Below are 27588 nucleotides of genomic sequence, written 5' to 3' on the forward strand. Positions count from 1 at the left end.
TGCTACCAATTCTTCAGAATGATACAGTTGGTCAATTTTAGCTAGAAAAATATTCAGGATTGAGAGTCCTCAGTAGTTGATACCTTTTAATGGCTAACTGAAAAGATGGTAATACATTGCAAGCTTTCGAGACTACTCAGGTCTCTTCATCAGGCTAGACTAATACAAAATCTGAAGTCACATATTTATGCACAATACAGCCTAGAAAAAATGCAATAGATAAGACAAGTGACGTGAAGCAGAACTATCAATATGGGAGAGGGAGAAACATAAATATAAACATTGGACCAGTTCATAGATAAGGAGTCTGGATGTTTTATGGTCCTCTGATTGGGGTCTAGTTCTGTGTTGCCCCGCAGAGAGAGAGACGAGTTTGGGAGTACAAATTTATGACGAACTTTGACACTCTCAGTGCTGGAATGAATGTGTCGCATGGATTTATGTCTTTTTACATCAATTAAGGATTTTCCTTTTAAAACCTTGCGGGGTAACACAGAACTAGACCCCAATCAGAGGACCATAAAACATCCAGACTCCTTATCTATGAACTGGTCCAATGTTTATATTTATGTTTCTCCCTCTCCCATATTGATAGTTCTGCTTCACGTCACTTGTCTTATCTATTGCATTTTTTCTAGGCTGTATTGTGCATAAATATGTGACTTCAGATTTTGTATTAGTCTAGCCTGATGAAGAGACCTGAGTAGTCTCGAAAGCTTGCAATGTATTACCATCTTTTCAGTTAGCCATTAAAAGGTATCAACTACTGAGGACTCTCAATCCTGAATATTTTTCTATCCACTGGCTAACACGGTACAAAGATATACATCTTTCCTGTATCAATTTTAGCTAATAACTGGCTCAAGCTTGGAATATTAGACGTATGCCAAAATGTAGGTAGGAGGAGCTTGCAAGCTGAAAGTATGAAGGAGGCCAGTTTAGATATGGCTTTATTATTTGGAACAATTTGGAAGATTGAGGAAAACATCTTCCGGTGTGAATTTTATATGGGTACGTACTACCTCATTCAAAACCTGGGATACCGTGTTCCAAAATCTTTGTATGGTGTGACAGGACCACCAGATATGTAGATATGACCCTCTGTCCTTCTCGCATCTCCAACACAAGTCTGAGAAGGTGGGAAGCCATTTGTGCAACATGAGGAGTGTTGTATACCAGTGAGTCAATATTTTATAGCTATTTTCTTGAGCTCTCACACAGTGTGAAGGGCCATATGAAAATTTATATATTAGGTTAGTTTGGGAGTCAGAAAAAGAGTGACCTAACTCTCTTTCCCATCTCTGCACAAAGACTCTTTTTTGAGAAACTTGCTGTACAAGCAACATATTATAGAGGGCGGAGAGCACTTTTTTCGGGGTTTTTGTTTGGGAGCACTGTGTTTGAAAAGTCATTAAAGGTCGTGTAATGTCGCCCTTTATCATGGCTTTGCGTAGCGACTTCCTTAAAGATTCATAATGTAAGAAGGTATAATTAGACATTGTGGGTAGTGCTTTCATATCTTGAAAGGGTATAATAGTCCCCTCTTTATATAACTGATCCAATAGAGGTGATTTATCTGTTTATGTAGGTTTCACCAATCCCACTGCCATGACATCCGAAACCTTAGCAAGCGGCGAGGGGGTCGGCGCTAAATAAAATGCCACTGGCTTCCAGCATTTAATCGCCGCCCTAGTAAGGAGATTCGGGAAGGTAATTTTAGGTGTCGCTGCAGGAGAGAGGATAACAGAGCGCAATTGAGTCGGAGCCATCTGCTCTTCAATATTGAGCAAGGGTTTCTCTCCAGTCTTCCTGACCCATTCGACAGTCCTTGATAGGACAGCAGCCAAATAGTAAGTGCGGATATTAAGGGCTCCCAAGCCACCTTTCCCTCTGGGCAATGAGAGTGTATGTGAGTTAAGTCTCGGCCTATGTTTATTCCAAATATACTTAAAGATAGAACAATTGATCTGGGCTAGGAACAACCTGAGTAAATCTATAGGCAGCATCTGAAATAGATAGATTAATTTAGGCATGAGGATGCTCTTGATCAGGTTTTTTCTGCCCATCTAAGATAAGTATGGGGCCCTCCATCTTTTAGTCTGGTCTGCAACTAAACTAAGAAGCGGTTTATAATTTAAATTGAATAAGTCTTTAAAGGACGGACTCATTTTGATACCTAGATACTTTATATAATTGCCCGGCCAGTGGAAGGGGAATTGTGACTTAAAATCATTTATAGTGCTAGCAGGTATATGTATGCCCAGTGCTTCGGATTTAGATGGGTTAATTTTGAAATTAGACAAAGAGCCGTATCTGTCCAGAATCCGCATAAGGGCTGGTATGCCTCTGTGGGGACAAGTCATAGTGACTAATCAATCGTCAGCAAAGGCCATGGTTTTATGCGTTAAACCCCGTATGGACACGCCCTCTATGTCTTTGCACAAATTTATAGCTTTGATAAGTGGCTGCATCACCATTATGAATAATAACGGCGAGAGAGGGCATCCCTGCCTTGTTCCATTATGAATCTCAAATGAGTTGGTAAGGGAGTTATTAAGTTTAATTCTTGCTGTGGGGTGAGAATACATTTGCAATATTGCCGCTACCAGCAGAGGGGGAAAATTAAAGCTAAGGAGCATTTCTTGCAAGAAGGTCAAATCCACTCTGTCGAATGCTTTTTTCGGTGTCTGTTCCTAGTAGCACCAAGGGTATCTTATGGAAATCAGAATATTGCATCAAATATAGAGCTCTCCATGCATTTTCCTTGCCCTCTCTACCTCTAATGAAGCCGGTCTGATCTGGGGAGATCAGTTTAGGTAAATACTCCGCAATGCGCCTCACGAGCATACTAGCATAGATTTTTAGATCCACATTCAGTAAGGAAATGGGTCTGTAGTTACTACAAAGTTCTGGGTCCTTGCCTTCCTTGTAGATTAGAGAAATATGAGCTTCCAGGGATTGGGGAGGGAAGGAGTTACCTTGGAGTATTTCATTACAAAGATTAAGTAAGTGAGGTTCTAGGGCCTCAGAAAAGGTTTTATAATAGATAGCAGGAAATCCATCGGGGCCGGGGGCCTTCCCTGAGGGACTGTTCGAAAGAGTAGATCGGACCTCCCCCCGGGTGAAGGGCCTAGTGAGGAATTTTTATTGTTCTGATGTAAGTTTGGGGAGATTAAGGCTAGCTAAAAAGGACTGGATTTCTGCTTGTTTTTGTAACCTGTCCGCGTCAGATTCATCAGGTTTCAAATTGTAAAGGCTTGAATAATATTTTAAGAATTCCTGTGAAATTTGGCCAATGTCAGATGTTTTACTGCCACTGGAGGTTTTCAGGGAGTGAATAAAAGTCTTAGCTTGTCTAACTTTGATTAATGACATCATAAGTCTAGAGGCCTTATCGCCATGTACATACATACGATTTCTCCAACTAATGTACTGCTTTGCGGACTGCTTATTTAGCAGATCCTTTAGTTGTAAGCGCTTGGCTGTCAGTGCCTCCAGATTCTGACGCAGTAAGGTTCTTTTATGTTGTTTTTCTAAATTAACTATCTCTTCATAAAGATCTTGTATTGCCTTTTTGCACTGTTTGTTGAGGTGAGAAGCTATAGAAATTAGTTCCCCTCTGACCACTGCTTTGTGAGCCTCCCATATCATTGGAAAGCTCACCTCTGGAGAAACATTATTCTTAAAATAGTCTGTTAGAATGTTTCTGATTCGTTGTTTGTTAGTGTCTGAGGTTAGAATTGAATCATTTAGCCTCCATGAGCGATACCCGGAATGGGGTTTTGAAGTTGAAAACCATACTGCAACTATCGAGTGGTCAGAGTGTACTGAGGGAAGAATTTCTGCTTTAAATAGGTTCGGCAACAAAGATCTTGGTAGGAAAATATAATCGATTCTGTGGTAGGAATTATGGGGATGGGAGAAAAAAGTGTAGTCAAGGTCATTAGGGTGCATATGTCGCCACACATCTATTAATGAAAGACTATGCAGGGATTTCTTTATCCTGATAATGTTTTGGTATGAAATCTGACATTTTTTTGTGGACGAAGCCAAGATTGGGTCTAGAGGTATATTAAGGTCCCCTCCAAGAAGTGGTATGCCCTCTAAGAAGGAGCGGAATTGATTTAGTTTGGATGTAATCCATTTGATTTGTTTTTTGTTGGGGGCGTATAAGTTGCCAATAGTGACCAAGGTTCCTGCCAGTAGGCCTTTTATAAAAATATATCTCTCCTCTGGATCAGCCAGTGAGTCAGATAGTAAAAAAGAAGTATTCTTGTCAAATGCAATTGACACCCCTCTAGAACTCTTCTGGGGGGAAGTGGCGTGGTACCACGGGTTGTAATATGAATTATCAAAAGAGGGAAGTTTCTCAATTTGAAAGTGCGTTTCTTGTAAAAGAAGAATATTAAAATTTTCTTTTTTCAACCAATTCAGTGTCTGTGCTGTTGGGATAGGTGAATTTAAGCCATGCGTGTTAAAGCTTGCTAATTTTAGTGTACTTTGATTAGCTTCCATATAAATTGAAGTGAGTGTGCGGACCTTTGTTCTGCAGTGTGACCTCACAGGACCAACCAGGGGAGGACAATAACAAGGGGTAATTGGAGTATAGTGGTATTAAATTTACTTTAACTGGGGTAGTGTACTGGTCAATGCCAGTGCAAATAACAGTAACATAAACCATGTTGATTTGAGACAATTAACAGTGATTATGATGACGCCAGTATCACAGGCCTCATATATAATCATCTCTTTCCTATCTCTTGGAGCAATGCCTGCCCCCTCACTCACAGTCAAGATATATCAAAGTGGATCGAGCAGGCTCCCCCGAGAAAGGAAGCAACAATAAACTGTTCTGAGTAGTGCTCTACTCACACATGAGGTCCATGAAATCCGCCATAGATATCGATTGATGCCGCAGTTTGACCTTTCTACCTGAAACGAAAATTAGAACACAAAAAGAAAGCACAGGTATACAATAAAGTCAAACTAAGCAGCCTCCAGATGACTCTATCGTTGCTGATCGGCCATATCCGACAGGCAGTTCCCATGTCATGGACATGTCCTTGTCTTAGGCCATCAGCTCGTCAGTTTTCTTCATCCGGATAGATTTTGGCTTTGCTGCTTTACGCCGGTTTCGAGTGGACTTTGCTGATTGGACCAGATTCCAAGGCTCGAGCCGGGACAGAGGATGCAGTGAAGGAACTGGATGGTATACCTATATATCCGGATACTTTTCCAGAACTATCCCCAGCTTTTTGCACGCCTCTTGGATTTCCGCCGAGTTCCTGGCCTGGATGCGTTTGTCCTTGGAAGTTATTGCGATGCCAAATGGGTACAACCAGCGGTATTGGTTATGGCGCAAAGCCTCAGTAAAGGGTTTTAGAAGACGTCTCTTATTTAATGTCGATGCTGCTAGGTCCTGAAAGATCAAGATTGGGGAATCCTCAAATGTTATATTTTCTGCTTCCCTTGAACGCCTTATTATTAAATCCTTAGTACGATAATACAAAAAACGGCAAATTACATCCCGTGGAGGGTCTCCCATTTTGGGTCTTGGTTTTAATGACCTATGTGCCCTTACTATCTCAAATTGTGAGGGGTCATCTTGAGACAGAAGTTTAGAAAATATTTCAATCAAGGTTGCGGACAGCGCTTCAGCCGCTACTGATTCAGGGATGCCCTTTATCCGCAAGTTATTCCTTCTTTCTCTATTCTCATGATCCTCAAGGATAGAATATATTTTGTTGATATGTTCTCCTTGGCTCTGTGAGCAAGCTATAGCCTCATTGGTTTGCTGGATTATGGTAGAATTGGATGACTCGAGCGTATCCACCCTGTGGCCTATTTGTGAGATTTCTTGCTTAATGACGGATAAGTCTTTGACCAACGGTTCAAGAAATTTAATAAGTATCCTCTTTATGAAGGATCTAGAGACAGGTTGGTCTCCCATGCTACCATTGTTCTCCATATTGCTTACTATATCTGATTCAGAGTCGCCTTGAGAGTGCTGATCCATGGGCACTAGAGGCTTGGATTTAGTCGCGGTGGATTTAGTTTGTTTTTTATTAAGGAATTTATTCATATCTACTTGAGTTAGAGAAACTTTAGATCCAGAAGAAACTGGTGTGGATCTACCAATCTTGACCATCTTTAGACGTTGAAATTCAGCGATATCGGGTAGCTATTTTAGCGTCATTCACATTCCCCCCGTATAGATTTTCATGAAGGTAGTCACATTTTTAAGGGATGCGCAAGTAGTTAGGTTCGTCCTTTATTTTGAGATAGATGGATGCTGATCTTCAAAGTGACCACTTGGTGTCACTATTATCTCAGCAATGAGTCTGATTCTAAAGAGAGTGTCCTGAATCTTTATTTCTGCTATTCTGGGACCTCTAGCTTGAGAAAAAAAACACTCAGAGGGAAAAAAAACCTGAGGGTTAACTCTTCAGGACATATAATGTCCCCTTTCTTCCCCAGTCTCCTTCGCCTTTATGGCTGTTTCTCTCCCCTCCTCTCTTTCCTTCTTCTCCTCCTCCTTTCTCCTCCTTCAGACCCAGACCCTGTTTTTTGATGTTTTCAGTGGATTATATTTTTATTGTATATTTTCTCTCCCTCCTTCCCCTCCCTCCCGTCTCCCCCCCTCCTCAGCCACAACTCTGGGTGCAATTTTATCTCACAGGGCCGGTTTGTGCTGTGCTCCCAGCTTCAGCCCCCAGCGTTGCCTCTCCCTGCAATATGGCGCCGGCCAGGGGCCGGAAAAAGAGTCCAGAATGTCACCAATGTCCCCGGGTCTCCCTCGGGTAGCTTCAGATCCTGGTGACAGGCAGGCCTGCAGCCAGGGAAGTCAGGAGCAGGAGATGAATTCACCAAGCTCCCCAGCAGAGGTATGTAATGAGTGCTGGCCAGCGGCTGTCAGCACATGTGAGGAGGTGGGGGAGGGGTGCGAGGAGACACAGTCAGGCTGCAGAGTCTCTGGTGCCCGGGCCTCTCAGACAACTAGTGAGGGGGAAGTGCGGCCACTCAACAGGGATGGGGAGGGAAAGTGTCCAACAGTCTCCTCAAACGGTACCTCTGTGATGCTGGATGTCTTTCCTCCACAGCAGCTCACTGTATGAAGATAGCGTCTGTTCTCTTTTCACTGGCACCTGGGACTTGGCCAGCTCTCAAATCCGGGCAGCCGCTTTTCCCTCTTGTACAATTTTAAGCTTCTGGAGGAGCAGGATGGGTTCTGGACACTATTGGTGCTCAATTTATAGCCAAGGGGTCACTTCCCTCTTTATAATCCTTTAGCTTCAGCAGGAGCACCTGGTAAACATGTCTTGTCTCAAGCTCAGCCACGCCATGCCCCCCACAAAAATTTAAAATAACCAATAAATATTGTTCAACTTCACAATTGTGTCCCACTTGTTGATTCTTCACCAAAAATTTACATTTGGTATCTTTATGTTTGAAGCATGATATGTGGGAAAAGGTTGAAAAGTTCCAGGAGGCCAAATACTTTCACAAGGCACTGTGGCTCCCTGAGCCACCCAGATGACTAGAAGCAAGCGGCTGCAGTGAGAATATAACTTCATCTTCTCCCTGTTTCCTCTAAGGCTGTAAGTTGTATTAATCACTTGAGCAGGTTAACGATGCATTTAGTTTTATTTCTTCAGTCCACAATCTTACAGCAAGTCCAGGTAGATGGCCACAATGAGATGCCTCCAGTCCACAACATACCAACCTAGGATCGGTAGTTTCACTGCCCCAGTACTAGGTGATACCCACTGTCTCTCAACTATTGATTGGCTTTTGTATCTCCTGCCAGCATAGTTTGCAGTCACAGTCTATTCTCTTTCAGACAACGGATATCACGACAGTGGCACATGTGTTCAGCTACAGCTAGCAACAACATATAGTACAGTCCCAACTGAGGTTCTCCAAATATCTTTGTGAGTTCCGTAATGGGCAGTGGAGCAGATCTGTATTCCACCAGATGAAGCCATGGGCTTATCCTGTAAAGTCTCTCCTTGTAGTTAGAGGAAGCCTCCATTTTTTATATTCCACAGCTCTCATTCAAGGCACTCTACCAGAGGATTGGGGGAAGGTGTGGGGAGGTAATCCCTCATTTTTTGATTGTTCAATTAACCTGCATTATTGTCCTTCAAGGTCTGTAGACTAGCAAGCAGCAGGGGGGTGATGCAATATGTGATCAGCAGGCATTCCACAGATTAACATAGAATATGGGTCAACGTAAGGGCTCCTATGAACAATGACGCATGTCCAATGACATACTGAACAATACATCTGGCATAATTAAGAATAAACGCTGTGTCATCACATCCTCTGTTCCAGTAAGCCTGCTGGATAGGATTTAACCCTGCTGTTCTGTTCATATTGGCTATACACTTGTACTATTCGAGTCAATAGTCTGTTAGTTTTGATTAACAGATTTTGGATTTGTTAGATTAGCGTTCTTTAACTGTATGTGAACATGGTTCTTCAAAAACAAATGATAAATGAAAATTTTAACTTTAGTTTGCTTTATTTTCTTTAGAAAAAAAGGTTGTACAGATTCAGTTATTACTATATTGAGGCATTCTTACATTCTGCATAGAATTAATTCACATGGGCTTTACACTTAAGGGTTTACTTTTCTTCCTAAATTAGATGGCATAACAAGTGTCTTTCAGAATTTTTCCAGAAAGAGTCTTTGTTTATACAGGTTATTGTTGTTCCAGTCAGGGTTTATTTAATGCCATAAAACAAATGTATTGTAGGCAGATACATCAATAATGTTATAAAATAAAACCATTGGCCACCAATTGGTTTTGCGTTTGCTTGTGTACTTAGCCATTAGTTGATCAACTGCCACTTTGGTGGAATTATAATGTAATATCATCTGCGGCTTTTGTCATCTCGACGAATTACTGCATTGTTATGGTGCATCATTCTAGTCAGAATGAATTGTTTGTTTTTTGGGGGGAATGTAAGAAACCAGTGTTGTATTTCCAATAAAGTAAAACACTGAACTATGAACATCTCTTTTACTAAGTGTGAAGGAAGTATATAAAATTGTAAGGGAAGCTACAGTATAATGTCAGTAAAATAACTACCAACGCTATGTCCACATACTGTCTCTACACAAAGGAGATGACATCTGCCTACTCTTATTGCAGGAACTCAGAACCACAGGGAGGTCTCGTGGAAAAATACCGAGAGGTGTCAAACATGGAAGCTTCAAAAGGAGCTAGCAAATGGTTTGTAACTGGGCAGAATTTTTCTTATTGACTGTATGGGGAGAAGGGGGGATGCAAAATCTTTGAAATACGACAACCTCCAACAAGTGACCACATTTTTTAAGATAAATTTCTAAAAAAAATCATCTAGGTGTGTGGTGAGCATTTTGACTCACAGTTGCTTCTCAGAAATTAATACATTTGAGAAGTGAAAGTTTAAAATTTAGTTTTTCTCCACTAAATGTTACTTTACCCTCAAGTTTTTCATTGTCAAAAGAGGTAATAGGAGAACGTGGACACAAAACTTGATATGCAATTTCTTCTGAAAACAGTGATACCCACATGAGTGGCTAGATACCACATTTTGGTCTTTTGGTGGTGCTTAGAAGGGAAGGCATGCTATTGGACTTTTGGAGTGCAATTATGGAAAATCACTTATAAGTGGCCCCATTTTGGAAACTATACCAATCAAGGAGTTTATCTAGGGATGTATTAAGTATTTTACACTCACATGTGCCTCACTGAATTTTATAACATTGGTCTGTATAATTAAAAATATATATTTTTCTTACTAAATGTTATAGTAGCTGAACATTTTTCACTTTCACAAGGGGTAATGGGTAAAACCGGATCGCACAATTTGCTATGCAATTTCTCCTGAAAGCATTGATACTCTGTATGTGGTCAAAAACTACTCTTTGCCCTCAAGTTCAGGGCTCGGAGGAGAAAGAGCACTATCTGACTTCTAAAACGCATATGTTGTTTTAAAAAAAATTGTGAGTGCCATTTACAGAGCCCTTAAAGTGTCAAAACAGTAGAAAATCCCCAAAAGTGACCACATTTTGGAAATTACACCCCTCAATAAATTCATCTATAAATGCAGAAACTACTTTGGTTTCATGAGTATTCTACAGGAAAAAGCATGTATCGGATGCTGCAAAGTGAAAATCGCAATTATGCCAGTTTAGTGCCCATTCATTGTGCCCATCTTGTGCTTTTGTAGTGATTGCACCTTGCAAATTAAGTTTTTTTTTATTGCTACAGTAATGCCGTAAATATGGACGCTAATAGAAGTTTAAGCACACTGTGGGGTTCAGCAAAAAGAGGGGCATTTGGATTTGGTAGTACAGATTGTGCTGAATAAGTTTTTAGCTGCCATGTTACTTTTCCAGTGCTTTTGTTCTACTAGTAAAGTGGAAACCCCCTATTTATATTTTGTATATGATGTTGTGTTAAGGGGTTAATGAATAAGGGATAGTTATATACTGATGGCTATTAAACCAGTGTTCTCTTGTCCAAGCTCCAGTGGCAGAATTATAGTGGGTTCAGGAGTTGCAGTTGCTCCCAGGCACAGTGGTCTAGAGGGCCCAAATATGCCTTGGATTTATCTAAGACTGAAACATTTAGGCTATGTGCCCATGATGCGATTTTTAAGCGTTTTTGCTGCGATTTTCGGCGCGAAAACGTTTAAAAATCGTGTACAAAACGCCCCCCATGCATTTCTATGGCATTCCGCACATGCTGTGCTAATGCTGCGCTTTTTTCCGCGACGGAAACGCATCGCGGAAAAAAATCGCAGCATGGTCATTCTTTTGTGCGGAATCGCAAAGAATTGCCGCGATTCCGCACCCATAGGAATGCATGAGAATCGCTTACTTCCCGCATGTGGCTATGCCCACCTTGCGGGAAGTAAAGCATCTCATGTGCGGTTGGTACCCACGGTGTGGAGGAGAGGAGACTGTCCTCCAGGCCATGGGTACCAAACCCCTGTAAAAAAAAGAATAAAAAATAAAAAATCGGGGTATATTTACCTTCCGATGTCCCGCGCTGCATTCCCGGCCTAAGCGTTCCCAGTAATGCCTTGCGGCAAGGTCCTGTGATGACGTAGTCTCGCGTGACTCTAGCGATCTCGCGAGATCGCTATAGTAACGCAAGACCAATGTCATCACAGGTCTCGCAAGGTATTAGTGGGAACCCTGTGGCCCGGGATGGCAGCGCGGGAAGTCGGAAGGTAAATATACCCCGATTTTTTATTTTTTTATCATTTTTAACATTTTATCTTTTACTATTGATGCCGCATAGGCGGCCTCAATAGTAAAAAGCTGCTCACACTTGTCAAACACTATGTTTGATGAGTGTGACCGACCTGTCAATCACTTTCCAAGCGATGCTTCAAATCGCTTGGAGGGTGCTTGAGAAAATCGCGGCAAAATCGCAAACAGAATCGCGATTCCTGGCAAGGAGTCCGGTTTTTAGTGTGCGTTTTAAAATGCTACGTGGGCCCATAGCCTTAAGGACCCTTTGATATTTATGGGCCTTATTGGAGTTTTTGCATTGGGTCAAGCTTGATGTTACAGCAGTGACAAGTATCTATATACCACATTGTTGTTGTGGAACGTTTTCCCAAAGCAAATGAAGTGTATTACAGAAGCTAGTAAAACAGTGAATGGGGAGAGGGGAATCAAGCAGTGTTTGGAGTGGAAACCTCTTTGTAATCAAACATAATGACTGCAAGGACATGCTTACTGTCACGCCGTTCCGACATACTCACCCGGCCTCTGCAACCACGCCATCTCTGCATACTCACCCGGCTATTGCTCCCACGCCGCAGCCCCTCCCAGCCCAACAGCCACGGCGGTCACCTCTGACAGGCGCGCGGCCGACAGCGTCTTTGCATGCAATGCGCATGCGCCATAGGCCGCTACCGCGCCTCCCTTCTGCTTCTTGTGCTCCGGCTATGCCCTGACCCGGAAGCACCTCCTGACCAATGGCAGACCAGACAGGGGCATATCAGGCCGCTTCCCCCTGATGGAGGCGCCTGATCGTTGTGTTTCCTAGCAGACTGGGCCTCGCTTCTTCGTGTGCTCTCTGCAGTCTCACAGTCCCGTTCTCGTGTGCTCCCTGCAGCAGCTTCTCAGGCCTGCTATCCGTGTCCCCTGCTGTACTCTGCTGTCCTACTCCAGTCCTGCCTCCGGTGTTCCTGTTCCATCCTGCTCCAGTCCTTCCGTACTACTCCAGTCCTAACACTTACTTTGCATACAGACAAAAAAGTGACAGAGAACTCAGTACTACCTCAGATAAAGAAATGCCAGTCTGCATCACAGTCTATAACAACTTCAAGGGTTAGGTGGATATATCCACAGGCTTTATAGTCATACCTGGTGTGTCAAAGATAACAGCCGTGGGGGGTCGTGCAGATCACACTGCTATTATCACACTTTGTTACTCGACTGCTTCCAATCCTCAGGACAATGAAGCAATTGAGTGACAAGTGATAGAGAGGCCATGGCTGCTTCCACTAGGAAGCAGTCATTGGGAAACTCAAAGTAAGTGAATGGTATATACACCTCCGATTCCAATGCACGGAATATATATACCCTGGTACGGTCACTGCCAGCTCCACAATCACAAAAAAGTAACACTAGCTGCCACTATGAATCATTTATACATTTATACATTTTTCTCTATGACATAGTGAAAAGAAAATCCCATGCATAAAACGCTAAAGACCTCCAGGAGTAAAGATAATCCCTAAAAATCTGCAATTCCACAGAAATAGCTTTGTTGCCTCATTTGTAGAATCAATACATTTAGAAACCTTGCTTCAAAAATATTGTGTTTGCCCTTGGTGGCACCTCTCATATAGGTCCTGGGTCATATTACATGATCAAACAGCCAAGGATGAAGGGTTCATGGTGTTTGCGATAGCTTGGGAACCAGTGGCATAATGGGAAAGGGGACTCTGACCATTAAGCTTTGTGAGAAGAAAAAAATATGTACTAAATGACCCTGATTTCCCCTGGAATATTACACTGTTATGTTGGCTGTAGGACATCAGGCTAGAAATGGCCATAGGGTAATACATATGTTATTAATGTGTTCCATGTGCAGCCTTGTCTCTATCTCCCTCTTTCATTCCCCTCCCTTATCCTGTGATGGACTTCCAGTACCTCTCATCAGCAGAGCAGCACGTGAGCAGATATCTCCACAAACATGCATCCGATAGATTTTCTGCGTGTGTTTTTCCTCTCTGCCATGCTTCACTACATGGCTTCAGGTGGGTAAGAAATTAGCACATTACTTGACAAGTGTGTACAAGTGTCTGCAAACTGCCGAACTGCACTGGATTACAGAAACAGGCACGACACAGGCCGGAAGCTGGCTTCAGTAAACACATTCACTTTACTACTCACTTTTTCTCTGCTTCTGTTAAAAGAAAGCAAAGCGGTGCAATAATAAGACCTCATACATACAGTCAGAACATATAAGCAGAACAGTCTTAATAATGAACATATAATGCTGTACATATGCCCAGAGCAGCTACGAGACAGTAATAAAAATACTATTTCCGCCGTATGTGGTTTTGAGTGCCACATGCTGTTCTTTAACATACATTTCACTAATTCACTAGTTGAACAAAGACATTTGACTATTATCATCCAAAACGAAAGATTTAGATTGTACTTGACAGCAGTCATCTCATCTATCACTGAAGCAAATTGATAAACTGATAGAAATGTGTTCCGTAATGTTATACTTTTTGAATTCTGGTTCTGCAGTGCTTACATGGATGGATTCATATGTCTGTTCAAAGGTGTAACCTAAAGCTCCTAGGTTTAGTGTCACATTAGGAACACTAATCCCACTCTAGAAAATGATTTTGTTAGGAACCACATTCTATTCTAAAATTTTGTTCATTTTCAGCATTACTACTATATATTGGACACTAGAGTTGAGTAAAAGATTTGCAAGACCCTGGTTCAGTGTCCACGGAAATATTACTGCTATACTGTACATATAAATAATACTATCTGAGACTATACCCATAAATACCATTGTATTGTACTAATATATATCGGAGACACTGTTCAATAATCATTATAGCAGAGATACCGCCACACTTGGTGGAGCCAAATAACTTACTGTGAAGTTCTTTGGTGGAGTTCTGTCATGATGTATTTTATTTTCATGGATATATCAGCTTTACACCAAGTGCTATTCAACATCTCAAATCTGAAGGAACTCATGTCTCAATTTCAACATTTAAAGTAAACCTGTCAGTAGCTTTAAGATCAGTAAACCAATTACGTGGCTGGGTAAGATAGTAAAAGACAAGTTCAAAAATACCATCCTGGCCACAACTGAATTGATAAGAAAATAATATTTGTAACCTTTTATGCGAATGGGGCTGCAAGTCTACCAAGAGTGGGCTGATGCATAGATTATCTTCATTATGACCCCATACACCACACCAATGTGTTTCATTGGCATCTCTTTTTTGCGCTGCTATAACCTCTAAACTGCTACATCCAGCATTTGCAGTCTCATTCACATAAAGATTCAAAGTTTATTTTCCCAGCGATGGAATATCCATTTGTTTCCAATAAATGTTTGTACTTGTGTTATGCTATCCTACCCAGCTGTGTTATTAGATGATCTTAAAGCTCCTGGCAGGTTCCCTTTAAACCCTTGATGACCTATGACATACATTTTCATCATAGTTCAATAAGGAATGTATGCAGCAGGCCCATGAGCTGAGCCTGCTTCATACCAAACAGATGCCAGGTGCATCACATAGCTGTCCTCTGCCTCTAACTAAAGAGGCTGGAACGAGCTCCAATAGCTGTAGTTTAGCCGCTTAAATGCTACTGTCAATTTCTGACAGCAGCGTTTTAATTATGTCAGCACTGGTCACCGGTTTCCATCGACTCCACAAGATTGCAGATCAGGGGCCTGTTTACAGGCCACTGTAACTGCCATCTTGATCCTGTAAAAAAGCTCAGCTACGGGCTGAGCTCCAAAGGAGAACCATAGTTTCCCTATATAATTCAATACTGTAATATAATATTGCCTTATACAGTATAAGTAATTAAATATTCTAAGGTTCAAGTCCACAAGAAAGATTAATAAAATAATAATAATAAATTTTATTTCTATAGCGCTGACATATTCCGCAGCACTTTACATTTCAGAGGTTCAGAGGGGATTTGTACAGACAGTAGACATTACAGCACAACAATAATCACATAGATTATAACAAATACCAAGAGGAATGAGGGCCCTGCTCGCAAGCTTACAGTCTATGAGGAAAGAGGTAGACACGAAATGTGGGTGGTAACAATTGCCCTGATTGTTTGGACCAGCCATAATGTTAAGTGTGTAACAGTACAGACACAAAGGGCTAATGGATGCATAAAGCATGTGGGAACATGATGCGGGGAACCTGGTTATGGTAAAACTTTTTACTGTGCCACCCAGGGATAGATTAGGTTAATGTGTTGAGGCGGTAGGCCAGTCTGAATAAATACGTTTTCAGGGCACGCTTAAAATTGTGGGGATTGGGGACTAATCGTATTGAACTGGGAAGTGCATTCCAAAGAATTGGCGCAGCACGTGTAAAGTCTTGGAAACGGGAGTGGGAGGTTCTGATTATTGAGGATGCTAACCTCAGGTCATCAGCAGAACGGAGGGCGTGGGTAGGGTGGTATACTGAAACAAGGGATGAGATGTAGGGTGGTGCTGAGCCATGGAGGGCTTTGTGGGTGAGGGTAATAAGTTTATACTGAATTCTGGAGTGGATGGGTAGCCAGTGTAATGACTGGCACAAGGTAGAGGCATCGGTGTAACAATTGGTGAGGAATATGATCCTGGCTGCAGCATTCAAGACAGATTGGAGAGGGGAGAGTTTGGTAAGAGGGAGACCGATTAGAAGAGAGTTACAATAGTCGAGACGAGAATGAATAAGAGAAACAGTAAGAGTTTTTGCGGAGTCAAAAGTAAGAAAAGGTCGAATTCTAGAAATGTTTTTGAGGTGCAGATGACAAGAGCGAGCCAGTGTTCGAATGTGGGGGCAAAGGAAAGCTCGGAGTAAAGTATGACCCCAAGACAGCGGGCATGTTGCTGGGGAGTAATAGTGGAACCATACACGGAAATGGCAATGTCGGGTATAGGTACATTAGTAGCGGGTGGAAACACCAGGAGTTCAGTCTTTGACAGGTTCAGTTTCAGATATAGTGAAGACATGATGTTAGACACAGCGTTTAGACAATTGCCGGTGTTTTCTAGAAATGCTGGCGTGAAGTCAGGAGAAGAAGCGTATAATTGGGTGTCGTCAGCATAGAGATGGTACTGGAAACCAAATCTACTGATTGTTTGACCAATAGAGGCAGTGTACAAAGAGAAGAGGAGGGGGCCTAGGACTGATCCTTAAGGAACCCCAACAGTAAGGGGAAGGAGAGAGGAGGAGGAAGCGGCAAAAGATACAGTAAAGGAGAGGTCAGAGAGCTAGGAGGAGAACCAGGAGAGAACGGTGTCCTTGAGGCCAATGGAACGGAGCATAGTGAGAAGGCGCTGATGATCCACAATGTCGAATGCTGCAGAGAGATCCAAGAGAATTAGCATGGAGTAATGACCATTTGATTTAGCTGTTAGTAGATCATTAGAGACTTTAGTGAGGGCAGTTTCAGTAGAGTGCAAAGAGCGGAAAGCAGATTGGAAAGGGTCGAGAAGAGAGTTATCAAAGAGATAGCGGATAAGATGGGAGTGGACCAGGCATTCCAGGAGTTTAGAGATGAAGGGAAGATTAGCGACAGGTCTATATTTAGCGGCACAGTTTTGGTCGAGGGATGGTTTTTTAAGTAGTGGATGTATGATGGCATGCTTAAATGAGGAGGGAAAGATACCAGAAGAGAGAGGTTAAATATTTTAGTTAGGTGAGGGGTGACAGCAGGGGAAAGGGACTGGAGGAGATGTGACGGAAATGGGTCACTGGTGCAACTGGTTGGGCGAGAAGATGCAAGGAGCCTGCTTACTTCTTCTGTGACTGGTTCAAAATCAGAGAGTGAGCTAGATGCAGTGGGGGAGGGAGGACAGTGCATGGTATGAGGTGATTGGGAGATAATTTCCTGTCGGATCTGGTCAGTTTTTTCTTTGAAGTAATTGGCCAGATCATCAGCTCGGAGCTCCGTGGTTGGGGCCTGTACTCTTGGGTTGAGTAGAGAATGAAAAGTGTCAAAGAGACGTTTAGGGTTATTGGACAGTGAGGTGATGAGGGTGTTGAAATAGGTTTGTTTGGAGAGGTGAAGGGCAGTGTTGTATGTTCTAAGCATAAACTTATAATGGATGAAATCTTTGTGTAGATTGGATTTTCTCCACAGACATTCGGCGCACCTGGAGCACCGCTGCAGAAAACATGTTTGCAGGGTGTGCCAGGGTTGTCGCCGTCTGTGTTGTGGTGTTCTATTTATAGGGAGTGCAAATTCATCCAGGGCACTTTGAAGTGTTTCATTGTAATGCTTCAATGCAGAATCAGGACAGGAGAGGGAGGAGATAGGGGCCAATGAAGACTGCAAGTTCTTCATAAGTTTCTGGGTGTTAATGGCCTGTATGTTTCTATAAGTATGGACAGTGGGGGTGACCTGAGCAGCCTGGCAGTTCTTGATAGAGAATGAAAGAAGTTTGTGATCAGAGCGCGGGAGAGGGGAGTTTGCAAAATCATCCACTGCACAAAGCCTAGAGAAGACCAAGTCGAGGGAGTTTCCGTCTTCATGCGTTGGAGAATTAGTAAGCTGCGAAAGGCCAAACGAAGAGGTTAGAGATGAAAGGTGAGTAGCAGATGGGGAGAGGGGAAGAGCAATGGGGATGTTGAAATCTCCCATGATGAGGGTAGGGATGTCACAGGAGAGAAATTGTGGAAGCCAAGTGGCAAAATGATCCGGGAACTGTTGACAACGGCCGGGAGGACGATACACCACCACCACTCGCATGGAGAAGGGGGTGTAGAGTCTGACGGCATGGACCTCAAAAGAAGGGAAGACTAGTGAGGGTAGTTGAGGGATAACCTGAAAGGTACCTTTTGGTGATAGGAGCAGACCAACGCCTCCACCTGCTCTATTGTCTGATCTTGGGGTATGAGAGAAGTGTAGTCCCCCGTATGAAAGAGCAGCAGCAGCGGTAGTGTCTGCTGGATCCAGGTTTCAGTAAGAGCCAGGAGGTTAAGAGAATTAGAAAGGAAAAAGTAATGAATGAAGGAGAGCTTGTTACACACTGAGCGAGAATTCCAAAGTGCACAATTAAGAGAGACAGATGGTATGCAGGGAATATTAATAAGATTAGAGTGGTTTCTGAGTGTAGCAGTTGGGGGGTTTGACTTTCTGTAACATGGGGGACCAGGGTTGGGAGCAATGTCTCCTGCAACTAGGAGAAGGAGGATAGAAAGAGTGAGCAGATAGTTAAGTGATGTGTGAGAGCGTCTCTTATGTTGAATGGTGGGACTGACTGGATCTGTGCAATTTAACAATGTGAAAAGAGCATGAGTGCTATACATAGGAGAGGAAAGGAGTGAGGGGCCGATATGGATGGAGTGTAGATAGTTAATGCCAGGGCGGTGGATGTGTGTGAATGCAGCGGCCAGGATATAAATTACACAAATGCATTTGGTATATATTTGTTGCACTCCAAATGTATAGGGAGTAGACGTATGTAAATGTCTTACCTGTCTCCTGCCCTGTCTAATTGCCATGTTATAACTGCCTCGTACTTTGATACATGTACTTCGATTACATGTGCGTAAGTGCCCCCTGCATAAATGCTCCCCCAAGCTATGTCTGAATATATAGGAGGCTAAGGCTTCGATTTTTTTTTTTTTGCTCTCTCTCTTCTCTTTAATCAAACTAAATTGAGACAGCAGGACCCAATAAATGTTATGGTCAGATAAACAGATGTCCAGCACTACATGGATCATAAAGCACTTTGAAAAGTTTCTTGACCTCACAACATAAGGGGACAAGCAGAGTAAGTTGAAATAACTATATACCAGATATAAGCTTGCATATTTACACATATAAAGCCTTCAGGATTAACTGCTTGCTGACATTGAATGGAGTGGAGAAACACAGGAGTTGTTTCAGAGCAGAGATTGAAAGAGCTGGTTACCAGATATAAGCTTGCATAGTTGAAGACACATATAAAGCATTCAGGATTAACTGCTTGCTGACATTGAATGGAGTGGAGAAACACAGGAGTTGATTCAGAGCAGAGATTGAAAGAGCTGGTTACCAGATATAAGCTTGCATAGTTGAAGACACATAATTAAAACACAGATTAAAAAAATAAAGTAAAAATAAAAAAAGTTTAATAAAAATATTAAAATTAAAAAATGTAACACTTTGAATTATCTGCATTTTATCCCAATAATTAATTAAAAATAAAGAAATAATAAAAAAAAAGTGGTATTGTCGTGTCCTAAAAAGACCGGTTTGTGAAAATATAAAATTATTTAAAACATATGTTAAATGTCTTGAAGTAAAAATATAAACTCCAGAATTAAAGTTTCTCGGTCAACGCACTAAAAAAACAATAAAAAGGATCAATATGTCATATGTAGCTCAAAATGGTATCAATATAAACATCAGCTTAGCGGAGAAAAAAACAAGCACACAAAGTTACGAGTCTCAGAAACCATACACACTGGGAAAAAAAGTATTTAGTCATCCACCAATTGTGCAAGTTCTCCCACTTAAAAAGATGAGAGAGGTCTGTAATTGACATCATAGGTAGACCACAAGTATGATAGACCCAAGACCTCCTACTCTCCAAACTTATTCAATCCTCACACAACTGCCTCCAAGATTTCTCCTGAATATCCCCCATCCTCTGGAATTCCACGCCTCAACGCGTCCGATTATTCACCACCCTCGGATCCTTCAGACGGAACCTGAAAACCCATCTCTTCAGGAAAGCTCAAAGCCTGCAATAACTATTCTGCCGCCTCACCACCACCTGAGCTGCTGCCTCACTACCACCAGAGTTGCTGCACCCCCGATCTTCTGTCTCTTCCCCATCATCCCGTAGAATGCAAGTCCGCAAGGAATGGGTCCTCTCCCTTCTGTACCAGTCTGTCATTGTAAATTTGTTTACTGTAAACAATATCTATAACTTTGTATGTAACCCCTTCTCATGTACAGAACCATGGAATTAATGGTGCTATATAAATAAATAATAATAATAGTAATATGAGAGTCGAAATGAGAAAAGTCCAAAAAATCACCTTGTCTGATTTGGTAAGATTTATTTTGCAAACTGTGGTAGAAAATAAGTATTTGGTCACCTAAAAACATGCAAGATTTCTGGCTCTCACATACCTGTAACTTCTTCTTTAAGAGGCTCCTCTGTCCTCCACTCATTACCTGTAGTAACGGCACCTGTTTGAACTTATCAGTATAAAAGACACCTGTCCACAACCTCAAACAGTCACACTCCAAACTCCACTATGGTGAAGACCAAAGAGCTGTCAAAGGACACGAGAAGCAAAATTGTAGCCCCCACACCAGGCTGGGAAGAATGAATCTGCAATATGCAAGCCGCTTGGTGTGATGAAATCAACTGTGGGAGCAATAATAAGAAAATGGAAGACATACAAGACCACTGATAATCTCCCTTGATCTGGGTCTCCACGCAAGATCTCACCCTGTGGGGTCAAAATGATCACAAGAACGGTGAGCAAAAATCCCAGAACCACACGGGTGGACCTAGTGAATGACCTGCATAGAACTGGGACCACTGTAACAAATGTACCATAAGTAACACACTACGCCGCCAACGACTCAGATCCTGCATTGCCAGTCGTGTCCCCCTGCTTAAGCCAGTACATTTCAGGTCCCGTCTGAAGTCTGCTAGAGAGCATTTGGATTCTCCAGAAGAGTAATTGGAGAATGTCACCATATCTACTGAGAAGCATGGGGGTGGCAACATCATGCTTTGGGGCTGTTTCTTTGCAAAGGGACCAGGACGACTGATCCGTATACATGAAAGAATGAATGGGGCAATGTATTGTGAGATTTTGAGTGCAAACCTCCATCTATCAGCAAGGGCATTTAAGATGAAACGTGGATGAGTTTTTCAGCATGATAATGATCCCAAGCACACCGCCAGGGAAACGAAGGAGTGGTTCGTTAGAAGGTTCTGGGGTGGCCTAGCCAGTCTCCAGATCTCAACCCCATAGAAAACCTTTGGAGGGATTTGAAAGTCTGTGTTGTCCAGCAACAGGCTCAAAACATCACTGCTCTAGAGGAGAGCTGCATGGAGGAAGGGGCCAACATACCACCAACAGTGTGTGCCAATCTTTTGAAGGCTTGCAAAAAAAGTTTGACCTCTGTCATTGCCAACAAACGATATACAGTATAACAAAATATTGACATGAATTTTTGATAATGACCAAATACTTATTTTCCACCATAATTTGCAAAATAAATCTTGCCAAATTAGACAAGGTGATTTTCTGAATTTGTTTACTCATTTTGACTCTCATAGTTGTGGTCTACCTATGATGTCAATTACAGACCTCTCATCTTTTTAAGTGGGAGAACTTGCACAATTGGTGGCTGACTAAATACCTTTTTCCCCCACTGTATTTAAATTTGTTTGGTAATCTGAAACATTCAACTGTGACAAACATGCAAAAGAATAGGAAATCACTATATTTTACCCCCTGTACTATTTGTATTGTATGTTCTTGTACTTTGTAAATACAAAAATAAAAAACTTGAATTAAAAAAAAAAAATGTAGGAAATATCAGGAAGAGGGCAAACACTTTTTACACCATTGTGTATGTATATAAATACCCTGTAAAACCGGTAAAAAATAAATGTTCAATACCAGGAGTTTACCTGGTTGCAACATGCATTGGGTCTATACCAGATATTATATTATTATTTGCATATACAGTATGTCCCTTTTGTATTCATTATAGATATCTCTAATTCCCATGCTTTTGCAGTGCCCATTAGGCCCAGCCCACACCAGTCCCTGTTTGCAGCTCCCTCCCTTGTGGCTGCAAATGGACTAGACACTGAGCCACAAGTTTGTAAAATCAGACTGAATGGTTGTCCTTATCACCTCTCTACTAGACTCAGGTAGTCTCGTGACACTAGTACATGACAGCCTCATACCTGGGGGTCATATACCCGACAGATTCAAAAGTATGATGTGTATCCATGGTGACAGCAGAATGTATCCTGTGGCCCTCATAAAAGTAGAGACATCTTATGGGATAGTGAACTACAAAGTGGGTATGGTAAAAGCGCTTATGCATAACCTAATTTGGGGCCTCAGTTTTCACTTTTTCTGGAAGTTGTGGGGGAAAGGTACGGAAGTGGAAGGTAGTCTGAGTACCAGCCCAAGGAAGGAGGGTGAGAAATCTCCATTGCAGATCTTCACTGGAGAAAACAAATTTCTCGCTGACTCCCCAGTGCTACTGGAGGTAGAGGAAACACTACTAGATAAGTTTGGGACGGCTCAATTGAAGGATGACACCCTTAGTTATGCAAGGAAGAATGTCGTCGTCAGTGGCATTTCCCAATATCCAGGAGCTGACCAATGGTTTCCCCACTTTGCTACAAATAATGAGCGCTTGTATATAGTGATCAAGAAAGACCTGGAAATCGTTACGCAATTACTGGTGCTTAAGGCCTATCAGTGCAGGGTTCTTGAGATGGCTCATAGTCATGTTCTAGGGGAACACTTGGGGACCAAAGAGACCTAGGAGAGGATTCTCTGTAGGTTTTTATGGATAGGGATATACAGGGAGATTGAGGATTATTGTCCTGCCCCATATGACAAATACTGTAACTGCATCCGTGACCCATTTTCGCAGTCCGCTAGTACCCTTCCCCATCATTGAAATACCCTTTGAGAGGATTGGGATGGATCTGGTGGGAACAATTGTAAAATCAGCTCGGGGGCACCAGTATATCCTTGTCGTAGTAGATTATGCCACACGCCATCCTGAAATGGTTCCCCTAAGAAATACCGCTTCCAAAACTTTCGCCCGTGATTTATTTTTTTATGTTCTCTCGGATGGGGATTTCAAAGGAAATCCTTACAGTCCAAGACAAACACTTCATGTCAAAGGTAATGAAGGATCCACAAATGGATGGCCTAGTCGAGAGGTTCAATAAGACGTTAAGCGCATGTTAAAAAGGGTAGTGGAAAAAGATGGACGCTATTTGGATTATCTTTTGCCATATTTAATTTTCTCTGTGAGAGTAGTACTGCAGACTTCTACAGGTTTCTCGTCTTACAAGTTAGTGTATGGGAGGCACCCAAGAGGTCTGTTGGGCATAGTGAAAGAAACAGGGGAAGCTGAGGCCACCCCATAAAAAAGTATTATTGAACATGTAGTGCAGATGCAGGACCAAATCGAAAATGTTTTACCTATTGTCAGAGAGCATATGCAGTGGACCCAAGAGGCCAGAGACAAGTGTATAACAGAGCATCCAAAATCAGGAACTTCAACTCAGGAGATAGAGTCTTGGTCTTAGTGCCGACAGTTGAAAGCAAGTTTTCGGCGAAGTGGCAGGGTCCTTATGAGGTAGTAGAGAAGATGTGAGAAATAGATTATAAGGTACATCAACCGCGAAGGCGTAAACCGTACCAGCTACTGTATATCTTGTGAATCTACATGGAAAGACAGGGAATCATTGGGCGATGTAAGTCTTAAGCGTAGTATGTCATCAAAACCAGTTCCAGCGGTGAAATTAGGGGATACCTTTTTGATGGCCCAACGACAGGAAGCCCAACAATTCCTCTAGAGGAACAAAGAAAAGTTCTCTGACCTGCCTGGGAAAACCATCTAATAATAACAAATATGATAGTTACTGAAAAGGATAAGAAAATAAACCTTAAGCCCTATAGTATAAAAGAGGCATGCTGAAAAGCAATCATGACTGAAGTCAATTGTATGTTGGAGCTGGGAGTGACTGAAGAGTGCCGAAGTGAGTGGTCTATTCTGGTTGTGATGATTCCCAAACAAACAGTACCTGGAGATTTTTCAATGATTTTCGTAAATTAAATGAAATCTCTAAATTTGATGCATATCCATTGCCCAGGATAGATTAATTAAGTGATAAACTTGGTAATGCCAGATACATAACGACTCTGGATCTTACCAAGGGTTATTAGGTCCAAGGAAAAAATGGCTTTTTCCACCCCAGAGGGTTTGTACCAATACAAGAATATGCCATTTGGTCTACCTAAAGCTCCTGCAACCTTTCAGAGATTGATGGATTTAATTTTGAGGCCACATAATAGTTACGCAGCAGCCTACCTAGATTATGTGGTTGTCTTCAGTGCCGACTGGGGAAGCCATCTGTTTGAAGTGCCATACTAAATGTGATCAGTGGGGCAGGTCTCACAATAAATCTGGAAAAATGTGCCTTAGGACTAGAGGAGGTCAAGTACCTTTGGATTTGCTATTGGCAATGGCTTGATCAAACCTCAAATTAATAAATTTGAGGCCATACAGAATTGGCCTAGGCCAGTAACTAAGAAACAAGTACAAGCTTTTTTAGGGATCGTCAGCTTCATACCAAATTTTGCCTCAAGGGCAGCAGTGTTGACTGACCTGAAAAGAGGAGGGAAATCCGTAATGGTGTCATGGTCTACCGAAGCGGAACAAGCCTTTCAGTGTCTTATGTCAGCGCTGTGTGAGCACCCGTGTTAATTACACCGAATTTTAAAAGGAGTTCTTGGTTCAGACAGACGCCTAGGAAACAGGTTTGGGAGCCATCTTGTCTCAAACTATAAATGGAGAAGAACACCCAGTTCTGTATTTGAGAAGGAAGTTGGCTCATGCGGAAAAAAATAATGCCATCATAGAGCGTGAATGCTTAGATGTAAAGTGGGAACTAGAATCTTTGAAGTATTACTTCTTGGATTGGAGATTTAAGCTTGTGTCAGATCATGCCCCACTGATGTAGATAAAACATAATAAGTGTCACAATCCATTTTTGGATCTGTGTCAGAGTCTGGACTCTCTTATATAAACCTTTTTCCTTTCTGGCCCTCGGGGGTTAATATGAGTTTTTGCCCCCGGTGGCCACTGGTGTTACTACAAGTTTAGTGAGTTTGCTGCTGGGTTTCCCCCCCGGTGGCTGATGGTGTTACTTCATGTTTAATCAGTCAGCATGTGTGACCACTCTCTCCTTCCTATAAAGGGTCATCAGTTGCTGCACTCACTGTTGGTGATATTATTCATTTGGAGACCAACCAAGCTGGACTCAGGAGCAGGCTGTGTTGCAGTGGAGCTCTGTTGTGAATTCTCTCTCTGGCTTCCCTCTGGTGATTGCTGAAGGTGGTGGAGCTGGTCAGATTGACAGAGCGGTTGCGAGTTCTCTTTCTGGGCTCCCTCTGGTGGTTACTGGAGGTAGTGGAGCTGATCTGATTGACAGAGGCTTGCCACCTGATAATGAGGAAGACGATTGGAGATCTGGGGTTTCTGATTGGGATTTAAGACAGCTGACTCCCTCTATCCCTGCTGGTGATTTTCTTCCTGTGCCTCCTGAGGTCTGATGTCTCCTGCGCTTTCCCTGCATGTTCAGCTAAGTGGTTCATTTGCTATTCTGTTTGCATTTGATCTGGTTTTGTTTATCTCTGCTTTGTGCGGGTCAGCCAGCTCTGGCTGGGGCTTTGCTGAATCACCGCCCATAGGTTACTGCATGTGCCAGTTTGTTTTGTCCCCCGTTATATTGGTCTCTTTTTGCTTTGCTTTCAGAATATACCAGAGTGCTGATATAGTGCGGGCGAAGTTGTGTGACTTCAGTGTTTTTTGTGCATCAGACGTGTTGGACTTTTTGCAGGGTTTTTTACGTTAATGTAGACAGTGTCTTTCCTTTCCTGTCCTGTATAGTCAGTGTGGGCCCAATCGTTTGCTCAGTCTATTTTTCTGCCTGCGTTTGTGTTTTCATCTTGTCTCACCGACAATGTATGTTTGGGCGCTATCTATTGCTTTGGGGTCTGCTCCGGGGCAGTTTAGATTTCACCTTTCTTGCTTTAGGCTTAGTTGGCTCTCCGGCTGTGCCGAGGCATCTAGGATCATCATAGGTACGCTCCACGGCTACTGCTAGTTGTGTTGACAGGATCAGGGGTCTGCAATCCGCTTAGTTACCAACCTCTCTGGTTTTCTGTGGCTTAGCCTGGGCCTGCTATCCTCCTCGGTGACCCATTCATAGCAGAGCTCCAGCTATCCCGTTGTTCTGGTGCTTTACTCTGCTGCTCGGAGCATTAGCAGCAGAGAGAAGCTAAGTCTTGTTTTTTAGTTTATTTTAACCTTAGGTGTCTGTCGTATGTTTCCTTGTTTGTTATTTGGTGCAGTACACGTTTTTCCCGTCTCACCTCCTGGGGAGGGGGTTGGGGTTTTTTTTAGCTCAGGGCTAAACAGGAGATAGAGACAGGTCGGGGACTTGGGCCTCACTACCATCAAGTGTACCCCCAAGTTAAGGAAAGTTAGGGCACCTTCTTAGCCTGAGGGGCAGTTCAGGGGCCCAGGTTCCATGTCTCCTGTTTTCCCACTACTGCCTCGTGACATTAAGGAAAAAAAAACACTAGGGTGACAATGTGGTGTCTCTCGCTGCAGAATTTGAATTTCTTCATAGAACCTAGACCAGAGAAATCACAGGGGAATGCCAATGCATTATCAAGAATTCATTGTACGATGGCCCAAAATGCCCAGACCTCAAGTCTGGAGAAGAGGGTGGGCGGACATATAAGTGACCGACAGGAAGGATACTGGGCGGAGTGTATATCTCTCCCAGAAAGTTAAGCTGGGCGAGATATTAAAAGTTGTGTAGTACGAGTTGATGCAGCAGCTTAGGTGCTGAGTCGTTGTATTAATGTTAGTTCCGGACCAGTTTTTAATGGAGTGAAGACTAGGATCACTCCCACTCCTGCTCCAGTAAAGGTAGTATTGAAGGCTTGGCCAGCTAAGCTAAAAGAAGTCATCATATTACAGACACAGAAAACGCTGAAGGACAAGCTTCAGAGGGACAAAGCCTCTGGACTTATATGGTGTATTTGTGAGGATATGCATGGCGCATAAATGTGATAAACACTGAGTTGCTGGATAGCCAAGCCCCGCACACGTCCATGGTAGCGTTTGTCAGAGGTATGGTGTATTAGTTAGTACCTAGTCTGGCAAGTGTTTGTTGTTTTTCAGTTGCTTTATTATTAGCTGCATTTTAGCTGTAAATAAAAGCCCCACGTTTCCTTTCTATGGGCTGTTTCTGTCTATGTCATGACCATGCTGCCCTACAACACCACTAATTTGTTATATATAGAATTTTTTTCTTCATTATATTATCTATTTTTGGGTGTGCACTTTTTTTTCTGTGTAACTTTTTTCCCTCCATATTGCCTTTTTTACACAGACTACCCCTATTTTATCTATTTATTTTATCTATTTTATTGTGGTTCCCACTAACCCATTTTTTCTATTCTCATGTATATACACACACAACAGCATATTCTGAAAAATGATTGAAACAACAGGTATGCTATAAGTCCCCTACCCAGCACTGTTATTGAATATTAGGCAGA

The 27588-nt window shown here is 42.4% G+C and overlaps 1 protein-coding gene across 4 annotated transcripts in view; it reads left to right on the forward strand.

Moving 5' to 3' along the window:
• Positions 1-27588, forward strand: part of LOC141096266 (serotransferrin-1-like) — a 187480-nt gene that overhangs the window by 38755 nt on the left and 121137 nt on the right. The window contains exons 1-2 of one of the 4 annotated variants that reach the window (XM_073582800.1): positions 6549-6884; positions 9159-9239. In XM_073582800.1, the coding sequence (XP_073438901.1) occupies positions 9237-9239 (3 nt within the window). In that variant the 5' untranslated portion in view covers positions 6549-6884; positions 9159-9236. Of the gene's footprint in view, positions 1-6548; positions 6885-9158; positions 9240-13070; positions 13276-27588 lie in introns of those variants that run through there. The other 3 variants (XM_073582799.1, XM_073582798.1, XM_073582802.1) reach the window with 3 other exon arrangements.

This window comes from Dendrobates tinctorius, unplaced genomic scaffold, assembly GCF_039654945.1.
Source record: "Dendrobates tinctorius isolate UK_male_01 unplaced genomic scaffold, ASM3965494v1 ptg000073l, whole genome shotgun sequence".
In the NCBI taxonomy this organism is placed as follows: Eukaryota; Metazoa; Chordata; class Amphibia; order Anura; family Dendrobatidae; genus Dendrobates; species Dendrobates tinctorius.